General features: G+C 39.6%; 4 protein-coding genes and 1 pseudogene across 5 annotated transcripts; 3 read left to right on the top strand and 2 right to left on the bottom strand.

Moving 5' to 3' along the window:
* Positions 1-1,655: 1,655 nt before the first annotated feature.
* Positions 1,656-5,796, bottom strand: LOC113667146 (uncharacterized; annotated as a pseudogene). The gene is made up of 7 exons (XR_016188880.1): positions 5,439-5,796; positions 4,710-4,797; positions 3,780-3,804; positions 3,432-3,480; positions 2,895-3,218; positions 2,642-2,747; positions 1,656-2,263 (listed from the first exon to the last, which is right to left on the bottom strand). The product of XR_016188880.1 is annotated as an uncharacterized LOC113667146 (transcript).
* Positions 5,797-8,922: 3,126 nt separating this feature from the next.
* On the top strand, positions 8,923-11,020 carry LOC113667225 (uncharacterized). Its single transcript, XM_027183029.2, has 4 exons — positions 8,923-9,108; positions 10,064-10,127; positions 10,219-10,380; positions 10,704-11,020. The coding sequence occupies exons 1-4, from the start codon at positions 9,004-9,006 to the stop codon at positions 10,982-10,984; spliced, it is 612 nt and encodes a 203-aa protein (XP_027038830.2). The 5' UTR covers positions 8,923-9,003; the 3' UTR covers positions 10,985-11,020.
* A 326-nt stretch (positions 11,021-11,346) lies between these two features.
* LOC113667224 (uncharacterized) lies at positions 11,347-19,851 on the bottom strand. Its single transcript, XM_089211825.1, has 5 exons — positions 16,977-19,851; positions 16,295-16,349; positions 14,229-14,735; positions 12,666-13,837; positions 11,347-12,192 (listed from the first exon to the last, which is right to left on the bottom strand). Exons 1-5 carry the CDS (start codon positions 18,762-18,764, stop codon positions 11,995-11,997), a joined length of 3,720 nt encoding a protein of 1,239 aa, XP_089067951.1. The 5' UTR covers positions 18,765-19,851; the 3' UTR covers positions 11,347-11,994.
* A 416-nt stretch (positions 19,852-20,267) lies between these two features.
* Positions 20,268-22,491, top strand: LOC113667226 (uncharacterized). Its single transcript, XM_027183030.2, has 4 exons — positions 20,268-20,481; positions 21,209-21,272; positions 21,365-21,526; positions 21,882-22,491. The coding sequence occupies exons 1-4, from the start codon at positions 20,377-20,379 to the stop codon at positions 22,160-22,162; spliced, it is 612 nt and encodes a 203-aa protein (XP_027038831.2). The 5' UTR covers positions 20,268-20,376; the 3' UTR covers positions 22,163-22,491.
* Positions 22,492-22,729: 238 nt separating this feature from the next.
* On the top strand, positions 22,730-24,781 carry LOC113667227 (uncharacterized). The gene is made up of 4 exons (XM_027183031.2): positions 22,730-23,090; positions 23,819-23,882; positions 23,977-24,138; positions 24,439-24,781. Exons 1-4 carry the CDS (start codon positions 22,986-22,988, stop codon positions 24,714-24,716), a joined length of 609 nt encoding a protein of 202 aa, XP_027038832.2. The 5' UTR covers positions 22,730-22,985; the 3' UTR covers positions 24,717-24,781.
* Positions 24,782-25,392: the final 611 nt, after the last annotated feature.

The following is a 25,392-nucleotide window of genomic DNA, read 5'->3' as shown; positions in this document are numbered from 1 at the left end:
TTTTTCGCCAGGTGAGCCTAAGAAATCCAGTTTACAATCTAGTATAGGTGAAAGCGATAAGATTTTGTTGGAATTATGGCTTCGATAATTAAAAGCCTAATTGGATTATCTGCGGTTGTTTACATGGCGGCGTTACGATTTGCACGAAATAGACCGGGCTACTTCTTCGCAGTAATTAAGAGCCCCAAATTAATTTTTATATCCATGGAGAGAACATTCTTTCCACTTTGTAAAAATGCTCATCTCAAGTGATTCCGAGTTATACCAGGTAGGAAGAATTTTTATTGAAAAACTGCTCCAAAATGTAATTTTTAATCAATCAAATTTTGGCTATTTTCAAATATTCGCCAATAATTCATAGTTAAGTCAACAAGCCCGTTATTAGATTCAAATCATTTTTTAATACCTCGTATACAAATAGGTAAAATTCAGAAAGACTTGCTTTCTTTTGCGCTTTTGAGGAATAAAGGTTTTGTTGCCCTACTCGTCGACTTCATTTCGGTCATTTTATGGCGGTTGGGGCTCGATACAGTGTTTGGTGATTTTCTAGAAAATAAAAACAGCTCTGAACAAAAAAATTATACCACGTTTATAGACTTACCCTAATGTATCTCTGAGCGAAATATGAGGATAGTGATTTTTCCGATCATGTGCCACCTCCCACGCGGTGATAAAAAAAATTCGCTCTTAACTCCTTTCGTCCGAACGTCAACGAAGCCTTTGCTTTTCTTTTGCAAGCAGTCGATGAGCCTTTCAGTAAGAAAAGAAGCATGGATTCTAATCGATTTTTAATTTGAGACTATTTACATACTGCAAGATATATAATTCTCCTGGCGTCGGAAATGATACACGCGACATGACCTAACAATTATTATACTTAAACTACTGATATCACAAACAGTACTCACTATGCTATCAATGCTCACAGGGCAGAGCATAGAACATCTTTTATTTAAATATTTCTGACAACAGACACGTCAGAAGTAACTGAAGAACAACCCAAAAGCAATAGGTATCAATTTTGACATTTCATACCTGATAGTACTGATTATATCTAAAACGATTTACGTAGACTAACTAAAATGATTGCACTAACCATGAACAAGTACGACTGTTATCACCAACACAGAATTACAAGACATGCCAGTGCTATGAGCCAGAACGCAGAACGGTATAATTTTCTGAATTTTGCTGAAACAGTAGAGTACACAGCCGTAACTGGTTTAATAGCAGCCTAAATACTTCCTGTACAGTTTCATTTAGTTTGCTCTTCGTGTCTTTTGAGATAAAACAAATTAAACCTCTCGTGATAGTCATGTGACAGGAAGTGTCGAAATCCTTTAGTAAACACACCTTTGGCAAAGCTTTTTATGTGATCATTGTTATTTACTACTAAACCATTAATGCAAACTTTAAATATATATATATATATTCTTGGGACAAACATTTCTGAGACGACAATTATCGAAAAACTACCACAACCGAAAGAAATGCTCAGTCAAAAACGAGTCTCAGGTAATAATATTTACAGGTTTTAACAATTTTTTTGTGTGTGATTCGTATAATTGCGACAGAACTGTTTTAAAAAGCTGAGATAAAAGCTGGAGAAATGTTAGCTCATCTTCGCGGAGCTGAGTTGGGTTCACTAAATGAAAACTTTTATGCAAAGAGGGTGCCTTTATAGCCGGTCTTGAGAGTAAGAGGAATTGACGTAAAGAGCACGCAGCAATCTGAAAAGTGAGAGTTTCATAATCTAAATGTCAGACCACCCCCTTACAAAAAGTCTCCTACACGTACAAGCCGTATATGTCAACACAACTTTGTCCGTCATTGTCGTCTTCAGTGCAGTCTTTCAGATCCTCTCCGTACCATATTTGAAATTCTTGACCCTCTGTGACCGTCATAGGGGAAGAAAAGTTATTGAACCTCAGTTCCCGAGAGTCTTCGTTGAATCCAGGGAGGCCATAATAAATTCCATTTGCACACTGATTATGCGCCCCATTGAACCTACGAAACACCGTATTATCTGGCGGCAAAATCGGCCGCTGAAGACGATCTGTGACAAAAACTGCCAGCTTAGGAGGATATCTGAATTTGCATCCCCATTTTGACTTGCCTGACCGTTTACTACAGACCACGTACCCAAATAGATGTACCAGTTTAAAAGAGATCACGCGACCAGCTGATGGAATCTTGAAGACGCCATATGAATTGTTACGAGCACCAAAACAGACTGGTGAAGTGTTTATTTTTATCCACTGAACTGAAGAAAGATCAAATCAAAGAAAAGGATACCGTTATGATGTCTTGTGGTGCCGAGGAATTTATTTTTGACAAATCCTTCTTGAGCTCAGAAGAAATGTTGTCTTTTTCGGGTCAATTGTGAAAAGTTAATTCCAAGGGAATCATGCTTTGCCCTATCAGAAGAAGTGGTCCTATTGTAGAAAGACTACAGAATTTAGGTTGGCATTTTTATGGACAATTGAACACGAGAAGAAGATTTTCGATAATGTTTCGATACGTGAAACTATTGTCCTTGTATTTTTCCGAGTTGTGGTGCCATCTAGTGACCTGCTGCTTCATTCAGGCTATTGAGGACATTTCGATAACTCTGCTGAAAAGAACATAAGTAAGACCAAACCTTCTGTGCAAAAGGAACCTGTTGGACAAAGACAGCGGTATCCTTTTTCGGTGAATCCAGTTTGACACGTGACGCCACTCAAGCAAGGATTACTGGAGCAGGCATTCTAAAAACCGCGAATGGAAAGATTAGCGATATTGATTTTATTCAGCGAAATTGTTTAGTTTCTTTACAAAGCGTTTCACTGATCACTGTTTCATGTAATCTCATTTTTCGATAAAAAACTGACAAATATTCAGAAAAATCCCATTACTTTTGTCCCATGGAATGAAGATTGGTGAATGAGAATCAAATCCTCAGGATGGCTGTTTGCATCTTTGTTATTGAGTTCACAGATCTTTTCTGGGCTATGGTTTGCAGCTCTTACATTCACCGACACACAATCCGCTTCCAGAAAACAATACAACTGACAGAGCAGGACATCCGGGACTTGGATAGTTCGGATCACGTGATTGGCCAAAGCCTTTCCAAATATTGGAAGATCAAAGTCTAACTGGCGACAGTTATCTGTTACAAGAGATCGAATAAAGACAACATTTTGTAAATGTTTCGAAAATTTTAGGCTGAAGAAATTTCGCTTTATTTATTTATTTTTTTTTTTTGGCGATTTAGATGAATATCAGGGATTTTAGAAACGTTTCCATGGCTACAAAAGGAAAATTTTTTATCTTATTTTCAGGAAATAGCTTTAAGAAGCATCTGCCCATGGTAGAAATAAATCCTAGAGTCTAAACTGAGAACGTGCAAAATCAAATATTCATAACCGCCAGTGAGATAGAAGAGGAAAAACTTGAGCACCGGTCAGTTCTTGTGAGTGGAGAGTGGAATCCCGCAAAACTCTTAAAAATAAACTTTTTGCAATGATTAATTCAAGTATGCTGTTATGGCAATCCCTGATAAAACATTGTCAAACGGAAATATCCACTCTAAAGTCGAATAACTTATTCAAAGTTTAAGAAAACGCGATTCAAACGAAACTTACTCACCATTATCGTGAACCGAAAAGACAACAACTAAGATGAAATCCAAGAAAATTACAATCGACAACAATCGAGACATGTCTTAAAAAAAAAAATGACTTGCTGCAGATGGTCACCACTAAGTTTTGAAAACTAACCGTAGATAATTTTAATTAAACCGTAAAAACAGCTTTTTTCCTTTCAAATGTTAATTAATTCGGGCCAAACCGGTTTTAGTTGCGCTTCCCTTATTGGGTCTTTCTTTTTTTACAAATAAATAGGTTGTTGGGAGTGACGATGTTTATTAAGAACAAAAGTTAAAATCTAGAATTTATTTCAAACAAAGACAGAAGAAGGTTTTAATTACTCTCTCAATCATATATCTGGATAACGAGAAAAAGTTTAATATCTCAGACATTTCCCTGGGCTCCCATATCCTTAATGATATATTAACTTTTATTTGAATATGGACATAAGCAGCATAAGCAGATCGACCAAATTCGTTTGCGTTTCATTTTTAATATCTTTTCCAATGATTGCTTTTGAGTTTCCCTATTTCCTTTATCTCTCATTTCCTGAAGTTATATATAATTTATAAAAAATAATACATCAACAGTCACGGAGGATTGAGCCACGAAATAAGTGCATTTAGATCTTTTGTGACAAGTTATACCCAATAGACAGCCCGTTGCGTAATCTAGAAGTTGAGAAAAGTATAATGAGTTGTGAATTATTAGTGACGTTACAAGGTAGTTGTATATGAACCGCAAAGACAGGATTATTGGTGCACCACATACAGCACCTGATACAGTTCTATTTACATATACAGTCCATACCTATCAGCGCATGTTTTGCCGCCATTGTCTGTCTCAAAACAGTCAAACAGATCTTCTCCGAACCACATATGCAATTCTTGGTTTGCATTGACGGCCAGGGGAGAAGTCAAATTTTTGAACTGCAGCTCCATGTCATCAACGGAAACTCCCGGTGGGCCACAAAACAAGGTGTTATTCCCACACTGGGAATCAAATGAAAAGCCATCTGTTGGCAAAACAATGTTGATGAAGACTGCAAGAATATTCAAAGTATTCGCCGGTTTGCAGCCCCATCGTCACAAAACTCTTGACATGTTCTCCCATTGAGGCATGGCTGTGAATGACAACAGCCGTTGTGACAAGCTGACGAATGACTTCTACTCTGCTTTTAAAGCAAAAAAAAAATAATGATGATAATACTAAAAAAAAACAACAATAAATGACAATGTTAGGCCATGTGACGTGTTTGCTTTGATATGATACATTTAGCTTCCTTTCAACATAATCCAATTACATAATTCATAACTCAGAAACGACACTTTAAATGTTCCTTTACAGCCTGCACCCGAACGATTTTCTCATCAACAAGGGTCTCGTCTCGTACTCAGAAGCGCGAGAGATGGGAACGAGTGCTAATAACAAGGAACGAAGAGGACGGTGGGAAGGTAGCTTCTTTTAATTCCCATCTCCCCCGGCGCAATGTGCTCAGACACGACTGGGATCGAGTCAGTATTCCTGCAGCTAAACACCAATCGTGACCGAGATTCATTTGCAGGATGACTCGTTCGTATTGTTTGGTAATGGGAAAAGTTCATTTTACGAGCGCTGTGCCATTCGTATTTTAATTTTTGGCTATTTTTGTACAATGAAAGATCTCAGTCCAAATAATAAATGAAATCTAGCTATTTCTACAAATATATACAAATATCTAAGCAGTGTTTGTAATGCATGTTAAAATCATCTTATTGGTAACATGGTCATTTTTATCCGTAAAAAATTGTGCACTTGAATTGTTTGACTCACCACAACATTATAATCAATGAGCAGATCATAGTATTGACTTCCTTGTTTGAGTTGCAAAGCATTCGCCTTCAGATACTTGTTTGCTTCATTCAGCTCACAGTTGTCCGGACTCACTCTTAATTAAACGAGATGCATCGACAGTTCAACCTACATTTCCTAAAACACTCCACTAAAAATGATACTGTCGAAGTCTCAAACACAAAGCCAGAAAGCGAGTAATCTGTTTCCATGTTTGAACTTGTTGCAAAGTAATAGCCACCGGGAAGAAAGTTTCTGGAGCAAGTCGACTGTGTGCGCGCCACGCACAATGAAATCCGTAAAATTATCAGAAAAAAAAATTCCAATGCGGTGAGCCCATTGATTTGTGATTTGAATGCAATAATCGCAAGAACAGTAACTGTCACTTACCTTAGTAAAGGAAAACGTTCAAAAGAGCTAATGACGATTGGTCAAACTAACAGCTAAACTTACCGCGCACGAAAACCTCAGACGCAGGCTTTTTTTTTTTTATCAGAATTTCACCAAAATGGCTCTACTTAAAGGATGATCAACAGTTTTAGTCCACGGGAATAAGAAGGACGACGAGAAAGTATTGTCAGATGTTACAAAATAATCGACCAGCTCTAACCCAAAATTGCAATCCAATAATACAAATATTTACGATTATCAGTTATGTACACAGAATATTAGTAGAATTCTAGAACAATTCGTCGATGCTGTCATCTGCTATTTGTTGAATTTTGCCTTAAAGCTGTGGAGGTGGAACTCCGCACACTGTATCAAAAAATCTTATGGAATGAAATGACAAAACAATGGGATGTGTTAGGGCCGAGGAACGATCTGTAATCGGGAGTTAGTTGCTGACAACACATGCAAAGCATTATCCAAGATTCCAGTTATCATTGTGCACAACGAAGAGTTACATACACTTACCCTAAGATCGCTTAAACTATAGCTTTCCCCTTAGGGTTTTGTGTCTTCAGTTTAAAGCGAGGCTTATCAGCGTGTAATGCATTTACCCTGGTACGCGGGGCATCATGGCCTAACGCGCGCTGGATTTTGGGCAATGCCCGGTGCATTGCGTTCGCTGCCGGGTGCATTATCGTCACAACACAATAATGTTAGTGTAACTGGACGAAAGACTTCTACTTTTAGGTACAAACTACACTTTTCGTCGGGGTTTTGCACAAGTTCTCTGTGAATTCTTTTTACGAACGGCTTCTTGCCCGCTTCCTCCCCCTACCCCCCATTCCTCCCTCCTATTTGAAATTTGACAGAATCACCGATTTCGTCGCTCTCCCGTATACTTTATTCAGTTTTTATCGCCGACCTTAACTCTCCAAGCCCTAACTTTAACCCCTGGTGAGAAGCATAGTGAAATTTAGTCGTTAGGGTGTAAAAATTGACAAATTTTAACTATTAGTCGCAAAGAATGTTAACCGTAAACATTTTTCCTTATAACAATGTATCCTTTCGTGTCATTTTGGGTTAACCGTAGCCGTGAAATGGCCAAAAAATTTAATCTCAATCGCAAAAGCCATCACCCCATTGAGACCCTCTTGTAGGGGGGGATCAGGGCTATTTTGTTTTCGTGACCCAATAAAAATCTAAGATATTTTGATGTAATCAAAGAGGGGATGATGTATATCCAAAAGCACAGCTGAAAAATTAAATACAGCAACTAGAAACACAGGGTACTTCATGTCAACTTCTGAAGGTAATCCTGCAAGCTGAGGGATAGGAGTTCCATTACGTTAATGTATAGCACGAAATACAGCAGGTAATGGGATATGTATTGTACACTGTTTCAAAATAAGGTGACATGCAACGTAATAGTCATGGGTGGAGACCGCCCCATGTTGCATCTCCTGATCTCCGGAGCTGATGATGTCGACAGTAGTTTTTTAAAAGCATGACGTCGCCTGAGGAGTAAGTCGTGAACGTATTCCAAGAGAGTGAGAAAAATAGTTGTCATTGTCATTCCAAGAAAATGTTCCTGATCCCTCTATTGTGGTATGACGTTCACTGGAAAGTGTAAAAACTTGTGAACTCAATGATTCCTTTGCTCCGCTGCTCTTGGACCCTTCCGTGACGTTAGAATCATGAGGCAGTCAAGGTCCTCCACCCAGCAGGATTGAACAGCCTGCCTGTTGATGTCGATCCAACATGTGCCAACCAGTTGCTTAGGGCTACATTTTCAATAAAGTTACTAGAATGTGGGGTCACACATTTTCAGGGTAAGACGATTCTGTTAAGTAGGTATTTAAGAATAAGTTGGAAACATAAACAGAGAATGACGAAGCTGGGATGGCAAAAAGTAGCATTTGCCTATTGGTGACTGAGAGGGGGTCTATAATATTGGTCACGTAAGAGTCTATGCAGGGGTGAGGTTAGGGTTGGAGTAAGGGCCGGTGTCACGCGTACTACATCACGCTCAGAAGCTGCCATAAGAAAAAAAACATTCAGTTGATGTGAAGGTGTTGATGAAATATTTCACACTATAACACGCTTAGGCTAATAATCTCGTGATTTGCGAGCGCTCGCAAGGAAACGTGAGTCAGCCATCACATTACATAACACTGCTCAAAGATTGAAAACGACGCGCATTTTCTTAGGAACCCAGACACTAAAATTTTTCTCCACACTTTGAAATATTGATTATATTAATTACTGCAGAGCAAATATCAAATACTGTAAACAATTACTTCTTGGTACAAGGCCTTATTAACTTCGGATAGGCCATTACTCATCAGATAAAAGTAAATAACGTTTTGTCTTTTTGCAAAATAATGCGTAATGTCTACAGGACATTCATCATAAATATTACATATCGTTAGTACTCAGTTTCTCATCACCGGTTAAGTTCATTTGATCTGATTGAGTCTAAGTCACTTCCTTTTGATGATTATAATTATTACGTATTGAGAAATTTTACCCATCACTTCCTCCCTACCCCTTCATACTCGTTGATGTTTAGCTTTTTTGACTTTGTGTGATCGTCATTGATTTAGCACAGTTTAGGCGTAACATTTCCTTTTCTTACACGCAACGAGATGATTTATCTATACGTGCAATCACTCCTCCAATATATCTTGTAAACTCGAAAGGTGGTGTTCGACGCAACAACGCCAGTGAGCATGGACTGGACCCACGGTTTTTTTTAACTCGAAAGGTGGTGCACGACACTAAGTATGAACTGTGAGAAAGTAGTTTTTGTGGATGAAAATTCGTGTATTTAAGATGAAATCGACACGAAAGAGGTCGAGTAAGTGCCGAGTAAATCCCGAGGTGTCGCCAGGTTACTCTGAAAGTTTCCGAAAAGTCACAGGCTTTTCTATTTCTTTTATTTCTCCGACGCCAACAGCTCAATCAACGGTGAGAATGCCCTACCAGATTGAAGACAATGGAACGGGAGGCGGGTCTCACGACCGTCACGCATTGTCATGTTACTATATTTAGAAATGATGTTTCATGTAATCACTTGGGTAACATATATTTAGTCTTATTCACACACGTAGCGGAACAGACATCACTCATCTTGTGGCGTTGCCCTTCAGAAGTCGACATGAAGTACGCTGTGATTCTAGTTGCTGTATTTTTCAGCTGTGCTTTCGGCATAGACACCGTTCCTTCTTTGAATGTGACAAAATATCTTGGTCGCTGGTATCAGGTAAAGCTGTGTACTGTGATGGTTCATGATTATGTAACCACGTGTATTACTTGTGGACTACTTTGAGGGACGAAGTCTCTTTCAACGCAACGCTTTCCAACATTTTAACTGTGCGATAATGTATGTCAAAAACCTTTTGAGAATTTATTAGGCATAAGCGATGCCGTTTAAACCCATTTACTCGCACAGCACGACATGGCCGATACAAACTGAGTGAAGGTTAAAAACTTGTCGAATACATGTGTATGACCCTATGCTCTGCATGAAAGCAAAATATAAACCTTACAATACTGCATGTTCCATACAATAGACATTGCGCACTAGTTTGCAAAAAGTTGTCGTTTGATATGTACTTTCGTCTGGGCCTGGTTGTTCAAAGCTTGGTTAAGATAACTCAGGGTTAGTGAGAAATCTAGTTTAAGATCTGAAAGCTTTAAAAGAAAATTCAATACAATTATTTTTGTCTACAACTTGATGACTGGATGCCCTTCAAAGAAGAGAGAAAATTATTAGAGAAAGACTTTCAAACAAAGGTATAAAGAAACCAAGATAAAATTTTAACCCTGGGTTAGCGCTAATCAGCCTTCGAACAGCTGGGCTCTGATGCGTAATGGCCGATAGGAAGTTAACAAGGCCTTTTTACAAAAAGGTAATTGATTACAGTATTTACTCGGCAACTATTAGTAAAATTCCATATACTGTGATCAAAGTTGGCGAAAAATTAAAGTATCTGTGTTCATCAGCAAATGCTCCTCGTTTTTCATCTTTTGAGCTGATGGTCACGTTAAAGTGGATCGTAAATCTTTCATTCACGTTTTCTTTCCTGCGCATGTATATCACGCGATTATTCCCCTAGCGTGAAATAGTGTAAACTTTTTCATCAGCACCTCCCCTTTGATATCATTTCCTTTGGTGTCATTTCAATTTCATTTTCTTTATTTTTCTGTGCGAATAGGTATATGCCGACCCCGCAGTTATGGTTACTTCTGAGCGTAACCAAGTTTGCGTGACAGCGGATTGTAAGTGAACATTCGTACTTAAAAAGTTTGTCTGACATACCACTGGTTACCAAAGCCCAATTTAAAATTGTTCTTACAAAATTATTTTCAGATTCACTCCGGAAAGATGAAAAAATAGGAGTTCTGAATAGAGGGAGACTCTGCAAACCGACAGGAAAGGAAAGCAGCATCACTGGGTATGCCTACATGACCAACCCCGACGAACCAGGAAAGCTAACACTGCATCTGGACGGCGTACCTATCCTCGGTTCATGTAAGTGTAAACGACGCTAAGCTATTACGTAAAGAAAAGGATGCAGCGTTTCCCTTGAACTTAACATACATGGTTAGTCTGAGGTGGGAGGGAACGATCCGAACTATCATGAACGAGAACGAACGAACGAGAGGGACTGGGACACACAACTGTGCAAAAAGCCGGTTGCAAAACACCGATGTCGCAATGTCTTTTATGCTTGGGTACTGTAGCCTGCGCTCCAGTCGCTAGCATACCGATGCGAGGAGGTAAAAAAATAATAATAATAATTTAATGTATTTACTGACAAGCAAAAGCTAACGGATGCGTTTTCTTCTTAACAGATTGGGTGGTAAAACTAGGACCACCTACGTTTGGTGAAAAAGGTCTTTACCAGTACTCTGTGGTCACAGATAGCAAGCAGATTATGTTGTTTGTGCTGACGAGAGACGTAGAAATATTCAAAAGCCAATATAATGAAGAAGTGAGAAGTTTTTTAAAGGAAAAGGGCTTTACTCACTTCTACAACAAGCCTGTAGCCACATTACAGGACAAGAAATGTTTGTACGGAGCTGAAAAGCCTTCTCCGTATCAGACAGTGAAAGAATTTCTTCGAAATGAATAGACATTTCGGCCACAGTTGTAGTTTTGAAGATGAAAAGAAATATAGCAAATAAAAAATCAAAGATGTGATGTGATTTGATACACCTCAGTCTAAACCACAATTCAGAGGAGAGGTCAACGTTATAAAACTTGATCTCGATTTAAAATGTTAAGACTCGTAGCCATGAAACGTCAGAGTTATCATTTGAAAAGATTTGATACACTCTATTACAGTTATCATGAAAATTCCGCTTTTAAGTAACCGTTGAAAATGAAAAGAGGCATAGGCAAGAATGGTCGCATGACAACCCCCACCCATTTACAATCATAGGACTAAGGTGCTATAAAAATCCCGGTTAGACAGTTAGTTGAAAGAGACCGCAATTAAATCGTTATTTGATTCGTTCTTGATTTACGATAATCTCTTGCAACTACAGACACTACTGCCGTCGATGTAATAAAAATTTCAATTTTTCACTAGTGTTTACAATAAAAATATACAATAAATAATTCAGCCAGTGAGCTTTAACTGTTCCCCCGCCCGGTTTCTTTTTTAGCTCCAAGGTGGTGTTTAATGAAGCGATGTCAAGTATGAATTATAAACTGACAGTCTCGTGTCTTGAACACCTACACTATTCTTCTCGCCTAGCTTGCAAAGGATTTAGACTTTAAACAGCTAACTTTAATTCTGATGCCGAACTTATCATGTGCCGAACTCTTTGTGTAACTAACAATTGCATAACTAATCGTTACTTGTCTTCTTCAACCGAAAAGTCCTTAAATTCTTTGAGTGACTCGATAATTGGAATGGTCATGAAAAGGCAACAACACGCAAATCAAAGCTGGTTCAACTTTCCAAGTTCGGCTGATGAAACGTTCGGCGTCTCAAAAAGCAAGTCCTACAATAAAGCATATTCGCACTGAGCCAAGAAAAAGCCAGTTTACACAGGCCATTTTAGATCGAAGGTTTTTATGTTTCTCTTCTTTTCGATTGTAAGTGTAGATAGAAAGCAGATCTTTTCCAAACCAATCTTATATTGGTTGTTCGAGTTCACCAATGATGTCTTCCATACTTGGTCTTTCATCAGCATCTTGTTGCAGGCATCCCCGAATAAGAGCTCGAAGCATACGGTTTGTCACCATGGCAACTTGCTCGTCGCGCCTGTCAGGATCCGGTAGTTCCCGGATGCAAATCTCACAAAAGAGAACTCCAAAACTGTACACATCAACCTAAGCTCGAAAAGAAAATAACAATGAAAAGTTGAAAATGCATGAACATGCCAGCTAGTTTAAATTGCTATATTTTCATTTATCTTTTCCTTCCTCTCTCTTTTCTTTTTTTGTTTTTGTTTTTTTTTGTGTTAGCAGTCTGCTTACGTCAGAGGAACGTTGCCTCGTCGCTATGCAAGCATTGCACTCATTTTAGCTCAGCGAAGGGAGAAATAGGTTCGACTTCTCTCAGCTGGTTAAAGTTGAGTTTCTCATGATCTGTCCTGCAGCATGTTCCCTACAGACTGATATTACATAAAGCATCCGACCAGTTTACCAAGGATGAGGGTCCATCTATAGTAAGATATCAGACGAGAGTTTTTTGTCCTCAGCGCTTCACAGATTAATTTTCGATCCTATCACGAATAAACTTCATAGCAATCACAGTCAAACATTTGAGAAATATAACTCCAATTTTCAAATTTCAGACATACCTTGACGGTTTGGTATTTAGTATGCGCTTCAGGTGCACTGTATATCATAGCACCAGGACCAACTGTCATGGTCTGCTGCAAAACATTAGCCGTGCCATAATCTGACACTTTGCCTCGCCATTGGTCGGCTTGCCGCCACAGTAACACATTGGCACTGCTGATGTCGCGGTGAATGATGGGGGATGGTTTCTTTAAGTGAAGGTAATTTAATGCTTGAGCAACATCTAAAGAAATGACAGACACTTCAAGTGAAGAAAGAGGCCGCTTTTCTAAAAGTGCTCGTAAACTAGATTCCATGAGCTCTGTTACGAACAAAGGACTTCCTTCATCGTTTGTTGCCCCAATGAACTGCAACAAACAAGGATGGCGGCATCTGGCGGCGATGCTCATCTCTCGCTCAAACAATCTACGGTTGTGATCAGAAAGAATCAACTCGTGTATCTGTTTGACGGCGACAGCACAGCCACAGTATTTACCTTCGATGACCCTTCCCCAGCCTCCCTTTCCAAGGCATTTGTCCGTCAGTTGAATCTGATCACGTGGAATGACCCAATCAGGGGTCTGATGGCGTGAACGTTCCTTTAACGCCCTTCGAGCTGCTGAAAGAGACGTCTCCAGTTCCTTTATTTCGTGCTGTTTGGCCCTCAGCAGTCTTTCCAAAGAAGTAAATTCTTCAGTGTTTTCCTGTAGTTGCCCTCGGACACTTGTCAACTGCTTTGTTATCTCGCTAACTTGTCCATCTCTGTTTCTTAGTTGTCCATCTCTTTCTTGTAGTTGCCTCTGGACATCCGTCAACTGATTTCTCATCTCCCTCAGTTGTCCATCTCTTTCTCTTAGCTGTTCATCTCTGTCTTGTAGTTCTCCATCTCTGTCTCTTAGTTGTCCATCTCTGTTTCTCAGTTGTCCATCTTTTTCTTCTAATTGCCTCTGGACATCCGTCAACTGATCTCTCATCTCTCTCAGTTGTCCATCTCTCTCTCTTAGCTGTTCATCTCTGTCATGTAGTTCTCCATCTCTCTCTCTTAGCTGGCGATCTTTTTCTGTTAGTTGTCCATCTCTCTCTTGTAGTTGCCTCCGGACATCAGTCAACTGTTGTGTCATCTCCCTCAGTTCTCCATCTCTGTTTCTTGATTGAACGTTTTCCAGCTGCTGTGTCAACTCCCTGAATATTCCTTAGATAATGAAAATAGAACAAGGAATTTTTCAGCTTGTCTCACAGAGCGTGAACCTAAAACCCAAAACATGTTCCTCTCTCTCTCTCTCTCTCTCTCTCTCTCTCTCTCTCTCTCTCTCTCTCTCTCTCTCTCTCTCTCTCTCTCTCTCTCTCTCTCTCTCTGAATCAGTTTTATATCAAAAAACGTTTAAACTTAGGAACTGAATCATTTTAGACTTTATTTTCGATTACTTGGCACCTAGCCTGCTACCCGTGTGAAATATATATGTAATATATTCAGTTCTTCTCTGTTACCTAATATTGTTACCTTAAAGCTCATAACGGAATTCGCAAGTCTTCCCTACAACTTTTTTTATTAACTTATTTGTTCCTCAACAATATCCTCTTACCTGGTATCTCTGTCGTTTCCCTTTCAAAATTCTCATTTGGGTCTTTTTCGGTTTCAGGAACAAATCTTCCCCCTCTTCCTTCATCAAATCCACTTCCAGTTACTTCAACTTGTGCGTCTTTTATATACCTCTCTATCTCGTGCAGTTGTCTTTTGGACTTAACTTCTTGTTCTTCGCTCTCTTGTAACTGCGCGTGTTCTCCTATCTCGCACAATTTTCTCTGTGAACTTTCCTCTCGTTTTTCTTTTTCCCTCGGCAGGTTATCATCTTCCAATTCTTTCTTTTGCAGCTGTGCTTGGAAACGGATCCCGCACTGGTTCATTTCCGTCATTTTTTTATGTCTTTCTTGCATTTGATCCTCCTCCCTTGTTAACGGTTTCTGCGAATTTACGGTTTCTTTCCCTCTCGCTTGCGATTGTCTGTCCGTGTCAAAGTACAGTTCATCTATTTCTAGCTCTTCCGAGTCAGCGGGGCCATTTTTCTGGTCATGGGAGAGTTTTCGTTCACCTAATAAAAAAACAAAATGTGAGCAAGGAGGTACTATTTTAGTGTTGCTACTGATGCATCCATCTAACGACTCCACTACAAAAGAATAAAAAGACACGCTGCCCTTACTATCGCAGAAAAGCCAACCAACAAGTGTTTGCGAAAACGCCCAACTTTCCCGCGCGGGATTCCCGCTTTAATTAATCAATTTAAAGCTTTAATTAAGTTAAGTCCTTACACCTAGGGAACCCGTAGCGGGTTCATTTCCACACATTAAGAACGATTGTGTTCAAGAAACGGGCAAGGAATACTCCACAGTAGTGTAAATAATCGTGAAAGATGATCACGGAAAAGCGATTGCGTGACGCTCGGTAAGTTGTAAGATGACATATTATCACGAATCACACGAAAAAAACATAAATTCTCAGTCTGCATTTTGTACCCAGTCTGCAGTCTACATTTTTTACCCGGTTTGCAGTCTGCAATGTACATTTTGTACCGACCGGATTGGTATTGCTGTTTTTGTTCAAGCGTGCCTCAAGTCCGAACCGAAATATTGGAGCTCGACCGGCCAATTTTTATACGGAAAAGCGAAGCGTTCCTTTCGTGACTGGCCATTTGTTTGCTTTTCTGGTGGTTTTATCTCTCATCTGTTTGGTGACTATGCAAATATTATCATGTGAGAATTGGACTATTCTGTTAAAATAGCATGTGAACGTGTAATTCTGTTAAGAACGATTGTGGCCGCTTTCTTTAAAACCAAATGCAATGGCCGCTTCGGTAAAAACAAAAGATATCAAGAAACGGGTAAGGAGTATTTCACAATAGTACAAATGACCGTGAAAGATGAGGGTTACTAATATTTTGCTGCTAGAGCAACATTGGATGCCTGATTATGCCCACTCAGCCCACCCTCCGCCCCACAAACACACACACACCAACAAAAATGACTCTTTCGCCTTACGACCTCTGCCCATCCCACCTTCAGCCCACACAACCTTTTTTCCAATTCCCATCACGACGAATGCACAAGTTTTCTTATCACACAACTGCCCAGAAATAAAATAAAATTTACTCCTAAAGTCTTGAAAGTTAACATGAACCGAATTCAACTGTACCTAAATTCAACAAGTCCAAGAACTCAATACAAACTTAACATTAAGCCATAGCATGAATGAGCTGGCTCTAAGAGGCCTTTGATTCTATAATAATTTATAATTCGTAGTGACAACTGAAGGTCGAAATAACTTATCTGTAATATCTTGTAAAAGTTTTTGGCCTTTCAATCATTTTGGATTTTAGTAATGAAAATAAGCATGTGAACGTGTAAAAACACCTGAACCAATTGAGAGCTGGAACAATCGAAAGCCTTCCCTCTTTGCTGGTTGCTTTTTGATTGGGTCATCTACGGAGCCGACGGGTTAATGGCCTTACTTTCGGTCGACTATCAGCTCATAATAAGGTTCAACATGTCTATTTATAAGCAATTGCGGTGAAGAAACTACCACTTACCGGCGCCATAGCAGATGAATTACAAAATTTCATCATGACAAATTCACCTCTAATGAAAATCAACTCACCTGATTTCTCCTTCTGAGACTTCTTAGAGTCAGTTTCACTACCAGTTTTTCCGTCCTTGGTGAGAACAAAAAATGATTTGATGATAAGAATCATTATGAGTATTTATAATGATATTAATAGTAACAATAGTAACAGTAACAGTTTCTTTATACATGGTGCTGAAAATACATATCAGATGTTAATAATGCACATACATCCAAGTTTAAAAGTCAATAATTTAAATAACATTTGAAATTCGATCATCTGTATAGCTAAATTACACCAAACAAGATGCCTGGAGCCATAAACGTATGATGCACCGGTAGTTATCTCATGATAACTCTTCAAAGTACAGGAATAAAATCGAAAGATAAAGACTGAAAAAACAGTCAACAGCACGGATATTATTATTATTATCATAATCATCATTATTATTACTATTATTCCAATTTGCAGTAAATTTAACTTAATGTACTGAGCTTCTTTGATTAGAAAAGATATAAATGCAAATTCAAATTTTGTTATATTTACTGTACAAAATGAATTTTTTGGATTGAGTTTCCAAAGTTGATAGATCTCCCCATCGACAAAAGTGCTCTCTGTTATAAGGAGACGGATAACAGTTTAAAAAAAGTAGAATTTAATTAAATGTTATCATTATTTTTCGGACGAAAGAACTCTCAGAACTTAAAACTTTCTTACATCTCTGGTAACGACGTCCATGGCACCCACTGCTCTTGTCTCTGACAGGATCCTTCGAGCCACGTCGCTCTCACAGCATTCCAGTGGTGTTTGACCTTTGTTATTTACAAGCTTTGTATCTGCACCGATATCGAGCAATATTTCCAGCATTTGTTTCAAAGTCTCCACCTGTTTATCCCCCGGCGTAAAAGTCACAGCCAAATGAAGAGGAGTTTCTCCTTCAAAGTTTACGGTATTCACATCACACCCTGCATGTAAAATTAGCTTTGTGGTTTTAACGCAGGGAGGCTTGCACACAATTCCCGTAGTTTTTGCATCAAATGCCGCTAGATGCAGTAATGTATTTCCATCGCGGTTACGAATGTCTAAACGCAGAATTCTTTGAACAGAGTTGATTATTTCTTCCATTTCATCCTCGTTATCCTCTAAAACTTCAAATTTGGTGTATATCAATAGAAGATTTAGAAAACAGTAAAGCATTTTTTCGTTTTCCTCATTTTCTTGCCCCTCTTGTAATTTCCCAGTCTCTAGTTTTTCTGTCAGTTTTTTGAATACTGCCTTAATGTGTTTTCCATTTGAGCACCGTTGTTCCAGGGCCGTCAATATAAAAAGCCATGGTAACATTTGAAGCTCGTACGTAATAGGTTCATCACAGTTCATGGCTATTTCCATCGATCGCTTATACAGACCAATACAAGGTTCGTAATGCTCAGAGTCAGCTAGAACAGTCCCATAGGATCTGATATCCTTCAGAAGTGCTGCAGAGTCAATTCCAAGGACTCTCTCCTTGATCATGAGTCCCTCCATGTGGATAGCATGGTTATCATCTTTTAACAGAGAAAGTTCCTCAAGAGTTTGACTCTCTGTTCTATTTTCATAATCTTCCACAGGTTTTATGTTCTTTTTAAGCAATGGACATGACGGGTCCTGATACCTCTCTTCCATTGCACGCTTCATACAACTGAATGCTTCTTCGACGTCATAAGAATCAGGATCATTTGCAATAGAGGAACCAAGAAGTTCGAGAGCGTTAATTTTTTGTTCCTTGGTACATTCGGGTCGATTGATGTAATACTCGACCATTTCATATTTGCTTTCATTACTGGCTGCTAGTAGTGGGGTCAAACGTTTCTTATTTTGCCTCTCTTTTACTCCAAGAGAAAGAAGCCTACCGACAACTTCGGTGTGACCTTTTTCTGCAGCATAGTGAAGACATGTGTCTCCAGTCTTGTCTTGCAAATGGTGATTTGCGCCATGTTCGATTAGATAGGAAGCAACATCCATATGACCATTGTAACATGTTATCATCAGAGGAGTACTCTCAAATTCATCTCTTGCATTTACATTAGCTCCGTTCTTAGCTAAACAACTAACAATATCAAGATTTCCATTGCAAGCAGCAGCCTTCAAAGGAGTCGAATTTGTTGCATTTCTGCCGTCTACGTCCGCCTTGTGTTCGATTAACAATTTCACAATATCTAGATGACCAGTAGCAGCAGCGGCCCACAAAGGAGAGCAACCTTCAACGGCTTCGTCGGTGTTAACTTTCACAGTTCCTCGTTCTTCAACATCTGCTTTGAAACTCAAAAGAATCTTTACACAGTCTAGGTTTCCATTTCGAGAAGCAATTATGAGGGGAGTTGTATTCTCGTCGCCATCTTTGGTCTTGGAATCGAGAGCAGTTTTCCTTTCTTCACTGTTAAGCCGCTTTAAATGATTAGTCAGATCAGAAGAACCATCACGAGCAGCTTCATACACTTTTTGCATCGTGGATTGCTTATTACCCATTTTTCGCTACACTTAAACGGGACTTTCCGTTCCCTCCAAGGTTTCCATGAAAGAAAATACATTATGGATGAGAAAAAACAAACAGAGCTTTTTAACGTCGCAACCTCTCCTAGACAAGCCTTTTTAAACTCTACCGTCACGCCAATGTATGTACTAATCAAGTACAAAGAAGCCAATGTTTCATTCCCATTCCTTTTGAAAAAGAGGTAGTCATTTCCTCATCTGGACAAAGGACACGAATACAAATTATTTTCGTAATTGTTTAATTTGAGTTACAACGAATTCCCGCTGGTGTTACACTGTTTTTCTTAATATGCATGGTCAACAATGAATTTCGCAACCGCATTACGCTAAATTTCCACAAGTTGTCAATCATTCATCCTTTCTGGGAAAACAGGAAGTCCAAAGTGTATCTTCCGTTTCGAGGAGGGGACGAAGAGAAATTCAATGATAAATTGAAGGGCACTCATGTTACATTCATTCCATGTTTATTCGCGCGTGAATTGGAATCTTTTTAAACAATTCATTTTTTATTTAGTTCTGTTCACGAGGGTTTGCGACATATTGGAGGCCAGTTGCACTTCTTGTATGCATTGTTGTTAGATTTCTTCATCAGTTTACCGTCAAGTTGTTCGGGACATCCCGTCGATGGTAGAAAACGGAGCACAAATATAAAGCTCTTTAAAGCTAGCTTTCCTCTTTGCTATGTTTCGATGCACCATATCACACTTCGTATCACTTATCTTACTGTCACATTTTTTTCATTTTGTTGAAGTTGGTCACGAAAGGTAGGCGTAAATGGGATTGTTCACTTCTTTCCTTTTGTTCTTTAATCAGTCCACTGTTTTACTAGTGCCAGGAGCAAGTAGTGCCCTTAGCTAGTTCAGTATCAAAAAGCTGTTTGCATTCTTCAAGGGCATGCTCAGTTCCCAGTCTACTAAATTAATCTGTGGACGGCTCATTCCAGACCATCGTTGCAAGAGACTAGCAAATTTACGCAGTTATTTAGGAAAATGTGGAATGAATTACCAACAGACATGAAAGTTTCTGCGATGCAAAACATGTTCGAAGACCAGGACTAAAGCAACCACGCTAAGTATGAACTGTAAGCAAGTAGTTTTTGTGGATCAAAATTCGTGTATTAAAGATGAAATCGAACGAAAGAGGTCGAGCAAGTCCCAAGTAAATCCTGAGGTGTCGTCAGGTTACTCCGAAAGTTTCCGAAAAGTCACAAGCTTACTTTCTTACAAACCGGATAGCAGAGTAGTTAATGGCCTTTCCATTTTTTTGTTAACCACAAAAACGATCTTCGACGTAGCCTGCGTGTAGCCGTACCTTCCCCTCCCAAGGGTCAGAGGGTGGGGGAGGGGGAAGGAATCGGCTACACGTAGGCTATCTTCGACGCCAACAGCTCAATCGACGGTGAGAATGCCCCACTGGATTGAAAACAATGGAACGGGAGGCGGGTCTCCCCATCCTTATGCACCATCATGTTACTATATTTAGAATGGTGTTTTCATATAATCCCCTGGGTATCAAATATTCAGTCCTATTCACACGGGCAGCGGAACTCTTAACACTCAGCCTGTAGCGTTACCCATCTGAAGTCGACATGAAGTACACTGTGTTTCTAGTTGCTGTATTTTTCAGCTGCGCTTTTGGCATAGACACCGTTCCCTCTTTGAATGTGACAAAATATCTTGGTCGCTGGTATCAGGTAAAGCTGTGTACTGTGATGTTCATGATTATGTAACTGCATGTACAGCTTGTGGACTACTTTGAGGGACGAAGTCTTTTTCAACGCAACGCTTTTCAATGTTTCAACTGTGCAATAACGTATGTCAAAAACATTTTAGGATTGTATTATGCATAAACGATGCCGTTTAAAACCCATTTATTCGCACTGCATGACATGGCCGATACAAGCCTGAATGAAGGTTACAAACTTGTCGAATACATGCGTATGACCCTATGCTCTGCAGGGAAACAAAATGTCAACCCAAAAAATACTGCATGTTCCATACAATAGACATTGAGCACTAGTTTGCAAAAAGCCGTCGTTTGATATGTACTTTCGTCTGATGTGTAAAGGCCAACAGGAAGTTAACAAGACCTATTTACAGAAAGGTAATTCTTTACAGTATTTATTCGGCAGTGATAAGTGGAATCCAGGTACTGTAGTCAAAGTCTGGCGAAAAATTAAAGTATCTGTGTTCATCAGCAAATGCTGCTCGTTTTTCTTCTTTGAGCAGTGTTATGTAATAGGCTGGTAGTCACGTTAAAGTGGATCGTAAATCTTTGATTCACGTTTCTTGCGTGCGCATGCACATCACGCGATTATTCTCCCTAGGGTGTAATAGAGTGAAATTTTCTCATCAACACCTTCTCTTTGATGTCCTTTCAATTTCACTTTCTTTATTTTTGTTTTCCCTGTGTGTGAACAGATGTACGCCGACCCCGCAGTCATGGCAACTTCTGAGCGTAACGCAGTTTGCGTGACAGCGGATTGTAAGTGAACATTCGTACTTGAAGAGATTGCTTAGCATACCACTGGTTACCAAAGCCCAATTTAAAATTTTTTTTACCAAAATTATTTTCAGACTCACTCCGAAAAGATGAAAAAATAGGAGTTCTGAATAGAGGGAGACTCTACACACCGACAGGAAAGGAAAGCAGCATCACTGGGTATGCCTACATGACCGACCCTAAAGAACCAGGAAAGCTAACACTGCATCTGGACGGCGTACCTTTCCTCGGTTCATGTAAGTGTCGACGACGCTAAGCTATTACGAAAAGAAAGGGATGCAGCGTTTCCCTTGAACGTAACATACATGGTTAGTCTGAGGTGGGAGGGAACGATCCGAACTATCATGAACGTGAACGAACGAACGAGAGGGACTGGGGATCTCTGAATACCGCAAGACAGCAAGCAATGATTACAAACAACTGCACTAAAAGCCGGTTGCAAAACATCGATATCGCAATGTCTTTTATGCTTGGGTACTGTAGCCTGTGCTCCAGTCGCTAGCATACCGATGCGAGAAGGTAAAAAAAAATGAAATCAATAATGTATTTACTGAGAAGCAAAAGCTAACGGATACATTTTCTTCCTAACAGATTGGGTTGTAAAATTAGGACCACCTACGTTTGGTGAAAAAGGTCTTTACCAGTACTCTGTGGTCACAGATAGCAAGCAGATTATGTTGTTTGTGCTGACGAGAGACGTAGAAACATTCAAAAGCCAATATGATGAGGAAGTGAGAAGTTTTTTAAAGGAAAAGGGCTTTACTCACTTCTACAACAAGCCTGTAGCCACATTACAGGACAAGAAATGTTTGTACGGAGCTGAAAAGCCTTCTCCGTATCAGACAGTGAAAGAATTTCTTCGATATGAATAGACATTTCGGCCACAGTTGTAGCTTTGAAGATGAAAAGAAATATAGCAAATAAAAAATCAAAGATGTGATTTGATACACCTCAGTCTAAACCACAATTCAGAGGAGAGGTCAACGTTATAAAACTTGATCTCGGTTTAAATGTTGATAAGACTCGTAGCCACGAAACGTCAAAGTTATCATTTGAAAAGATTTGGTACACTCTATCACAGCTATCATAAAAATTCCGCTTACAGCAATTAAATCATTATTTGATTCGCTCTTGATTTACGATAATCTCTTGCAACTACAGACACTACTGCCGTCGATGTAATAAAAATTTCAATTTTTCACTGTGTTTACATTAAAAATATACGATAAATAATTCAGCCAGTAGGCTTTAACTGTCCCCCCCGGTTTCTTCTTTAACTCCAAGGTGATGTTTAATGAAACGATGTCAAGTATGAATTATAAAAAAGGAGTTTGAATCACTCCCGAGGTGTTTTCGACAGTCTCACTTCGTCAGATTGCTCCGAAATCTTCCGAAAAGCCGCTGACAGACATACGTACTTATACATACAATAGAAGAGTATTTACTGGATTTTGAAATAACTACAACCACGCTATCGGCTCAATGATCAGGGAAAATGCCCCACCTGGCCCCAGTGGATTGAAAATTTAAAAAAATACAACGGGAGGCGGGCCGCACAGTCACTGCTACATGTTACCTTATTTAGACATAGTGTTTCGTATAAACCTCAGAGTGACCAATTTTGTGTCCTTTTCACACACGCGCCGTAACCATTTAGAAGTGCTTGGCTTGTAGCATTGCCGTTCAGAAGTCGACATGAAGTACACTGTGTTTCTAGTTGCTGTATTTTTCAGCTGTGCTTTTGGGATAGACACCGTTCCCTCTTTGAATGTAACAAAATACCTCGGTCGCTGGTATCAGGTAAAGAATGTGTGTATGTACGTTTTGGTGTTAATGATTACGTAATAGGTAAAGCTTGTAGGATCGATATCTTGAGGTAGAAGGCTCTGTTATGCAACTTCTTACCGATTTTTTTCTCTGTAATCATGTATATTTTGCAACTTTTGAGTAGAATTTATCAGGCCTTCTAACATTTCCTTCAAACATGTTAAATCGCGCAGCACGAGACGAGCCTGAATGAGGGCTATAGAAGACAACTTGTTGAACATGACCTTATACGCTACAGCGCAACTGAAAGCAACTAATTACTTTTAATAAAATCCTTTCATGTTCCATACTTCAGACAGAACGCATGGTTTAACGGTAACCCGAGGCACAGTACTTTTTGTGTAGCGCGTAGTAACAAAGCCTTTATACAAAACAGGAAGGAGTTGTTTACAATAATTGTACTGCATTTATAGATTCTAGACTTATTAAAAACCTCAGAGCTCATTTGCAAGCGCTGCTAGTTTTTTGCCTTCGAGCAGAGTTATGTGATGTCATGGTAGTTGAAGGCTGCCGGGATGTGAAGATGTTCTTTTAAAGGTAGACCCAAGTATATGAAAGCACATGATATACCGTGCTCTATTACATCACGCGATTCTTGTAATGAATTCTTCATGTTGGTTTGTGTAAATATTTCATAAATGCTGTTATATTGACGTCTTGTTTTTTTTGTTCTTCCTGTCTCATTTTCTGCGTTTAAATAGATGTATGCCGACCCCTCAGTCATGGCAACTTTTGAGCGTGACGCAGTATGTGTGACAGCGGATTGTAAGTGTACATTTATGCTTACAGACGGCATATAAAAGCATACCACTGGAAACAGAAGTCCAATTTTTTATTGCTCTTACTGCTAATACTTTAGATACACTTGAGAAAGATGGAAAAGTGGGCGTTCTTAACAGTGAAAGACTCCGTACACCGACCGGAGAGGGAAAGAACATCACGGGTTACGCCTACATACCCGACCCTAACCAACCAGGGAAGCTCAAAGTTCATCTTGGAGGAGTACCTGTTGACGCTCCGTGTAAGTGTTTGTCAATTCGAAGCTGTCAGGCAAAGCAAGTAACCTGTCACTTTTACACCACAGGTTTGACGTGGGAGGGAACGATTCTAACAATCATGCTGTGCGATCGCACAAAATTTCCTTGTCCCTGCTTTTCTTTAGTTTTTTCTTTACTGTACTTTGTTGATGACGGCCACTCCCCCTCACTTCCTGCTGAGAACCATGTCACCCCCCCCCCCCGAAAGCCATGTCCTTCCCCAAAAAATTTTTCGTCATTCCGCCATCTCTTGGCAATAAATATAATGAATGTTTTCTTAACAGATTGGGTGGTAAAACTAGGACCTCCTACTTTTGGTGAAGGTCTTTACCAGTACTCCGTGGTCACAGATAACTTACAGATTACCCTGTTTGTGCTGGCAAGAGACGTAGACACATTCAAAAGCCAGTATGACGAGGAAGTCCGCAATTGGCTGACAGAAAATGGCTTTACTCGCTTCTACAACAAGCCTGTAGCTACCTTACAGAACAAAGAATGTATTTACGTTGCCGAGAGGCCCTCTTCTCATCAGACAGTAGAAGAATTTCTTCGTTATGATTAGACGAGTGTCGTGACTTTTGTGGATAGGATGACGAACACCTATTAAAAGTCCAGGTTATGATTTGATTTGCAATTGAATTATAATAGTCTTGCCTCTACAAACACGAGTGTAATCAAACTCTCGGTTCACGCTAGCCTGCGAGAAGGCGCTCATTTTAAGCGCTTCGGCACAAGCGTTTCTTCGCTAGCAGAAAGTAATTCTTTCTCGTGGGCAAAGAGAGTATGTTTCAGACCTTGAGCCACGCGAGCCAAGTTGTAAAGCTCTCCATGTGAGAAAGGCGTGTCTTATAGCTCTATCAACGAAGGCCCGCGTAACCCTTTAACTCCCAAGATCTGATTGTTAATTCTCCCCTCTAACTTCTACTCATTCCCTGGTAAATTGTTTACAAGAATTTGGTGATAGATCAAGATAACAACTTCTACTTGTCTAAGTTTGAGTATTCTCATTACCTATTTGCTCAATAATGTATGGATATCATAGGGAGAAGTTGCATGTTAATCACTTCTGGAAGTTGAAGAGTTAAGGGTTAGGTTTAAGACCCTCTTGCCCCCCCCCCCCTCCCCTCCCTTTTGGGTTCATTATGAGCTGCCCTGCATAGGTAGGCCTTACCACAACTGATTAAGGAGTTACTCATCAGTCGAGTGATAGGTTTGGTTTGTGCAAACGAACGAATTTA

This window comes from Pocillopora damicornis, chromosome 7, assembly GCF_964200805.1.
Source record: "Pocillopora damicornis chromosome 7, jaPocDami1.2, whole genome shotgun sequence".
In the NCBI taxonomy this organism is placed as follows: Eukaryota; Metazoa; Cnidaria; class Anthozoa; order Scleractinia; family Pocilloporidae; genus Pocillopora; species Pocillopora damicornis.
This window is presented reverse-complemented; position numbering and strand designations above follow the sequence as displayed.

Bases quoted from the DNA above. Each gene is read 5' to 3' on its own strand.
- LOC113667227 (XM_027183031.2), top strand. From the start codon at position 22,986: ATGAAGTACACTGTGTTTCTAGTTGCTGTATTTTTCAGCTGTGCTTTT. The intron at 23,091-23,818 runs GTAAAGAATGTG...GCGTTTAAATAG, and splicing joins ACCTCGGTCGCTGGTATCAG to ATGTATGCCGACCCCTCAGT. The intron at 23,883-23,976 runs GTAAGTGTACAT...CTAATACTTTAG, and splicing joins AGTATGTGTGACAGCGGATT to ATACACTTGAGAAAGATGGA.
- LOC113667224 (XM_089211825.1), bottom strand. From the start codon at position 18,764: ATGGGTAATAAGCAATCCACGATGCAAAAAGTGTATGAAGCTGCTCGT. The intron at 16,350-16,976 runs GTAAGAAAGTTT...GTTCTCACCAAG, and splicing joins TGGACGTCGTTACCAGAGAT to GACGGAAAAACTGGTAGTGA. The intron at 12,193-12,665 runs GTATGTCTGAAA...TTTCGAGCTTAG, and splicing joins CTAAATACCAAACCGTCAAG to GTTGATGTGTACAGTTTTGG.
- LOC113667225 (XM_027183029.2), top strand. From the start codon at position 9,004: ATGAAGTACGCTGTGATTCTAGTTGCTGTATTTTTCAGCTGTGCTTTC. The intron at 9,109-10,063 runs GTAAAGCTGTGT...CTGTGCGAATAG, and splicing joins ATCTTGGTCGCTGGTATCAG to GTATATGCCGACCCCGCAGT. The intron at 10,128-10,218 runs GTAAGTGAACAT...AATTATTTTCAG, and splicing joins AGTTTGCGTGACAGCGGATT to ATTCACTCCGGAAAGATGAA.
- LOC113667226 (XM_027183030.2), top strand. From the start codon at position 20,377: ATGAAGTACACTGTGTTTCTAGTTGCTGTATTTTTCAGCTGCGCTTTT. The intron at 20,482-21,208 runs GTAAAGCTGTGT...GTGTGTGAACAG, and splicing joins ATCTTGGTCGCTGGTATCAG to ATGTACGCCGACCCCGCAGT. The intron at 21,527-21,881 runs GTAAGTGTCGAC...TCTTCCTAACAG, and splicing joins CGTACCTTTCCTCGGTTCAT to ATTGGGTTGTAAAATTAGGA.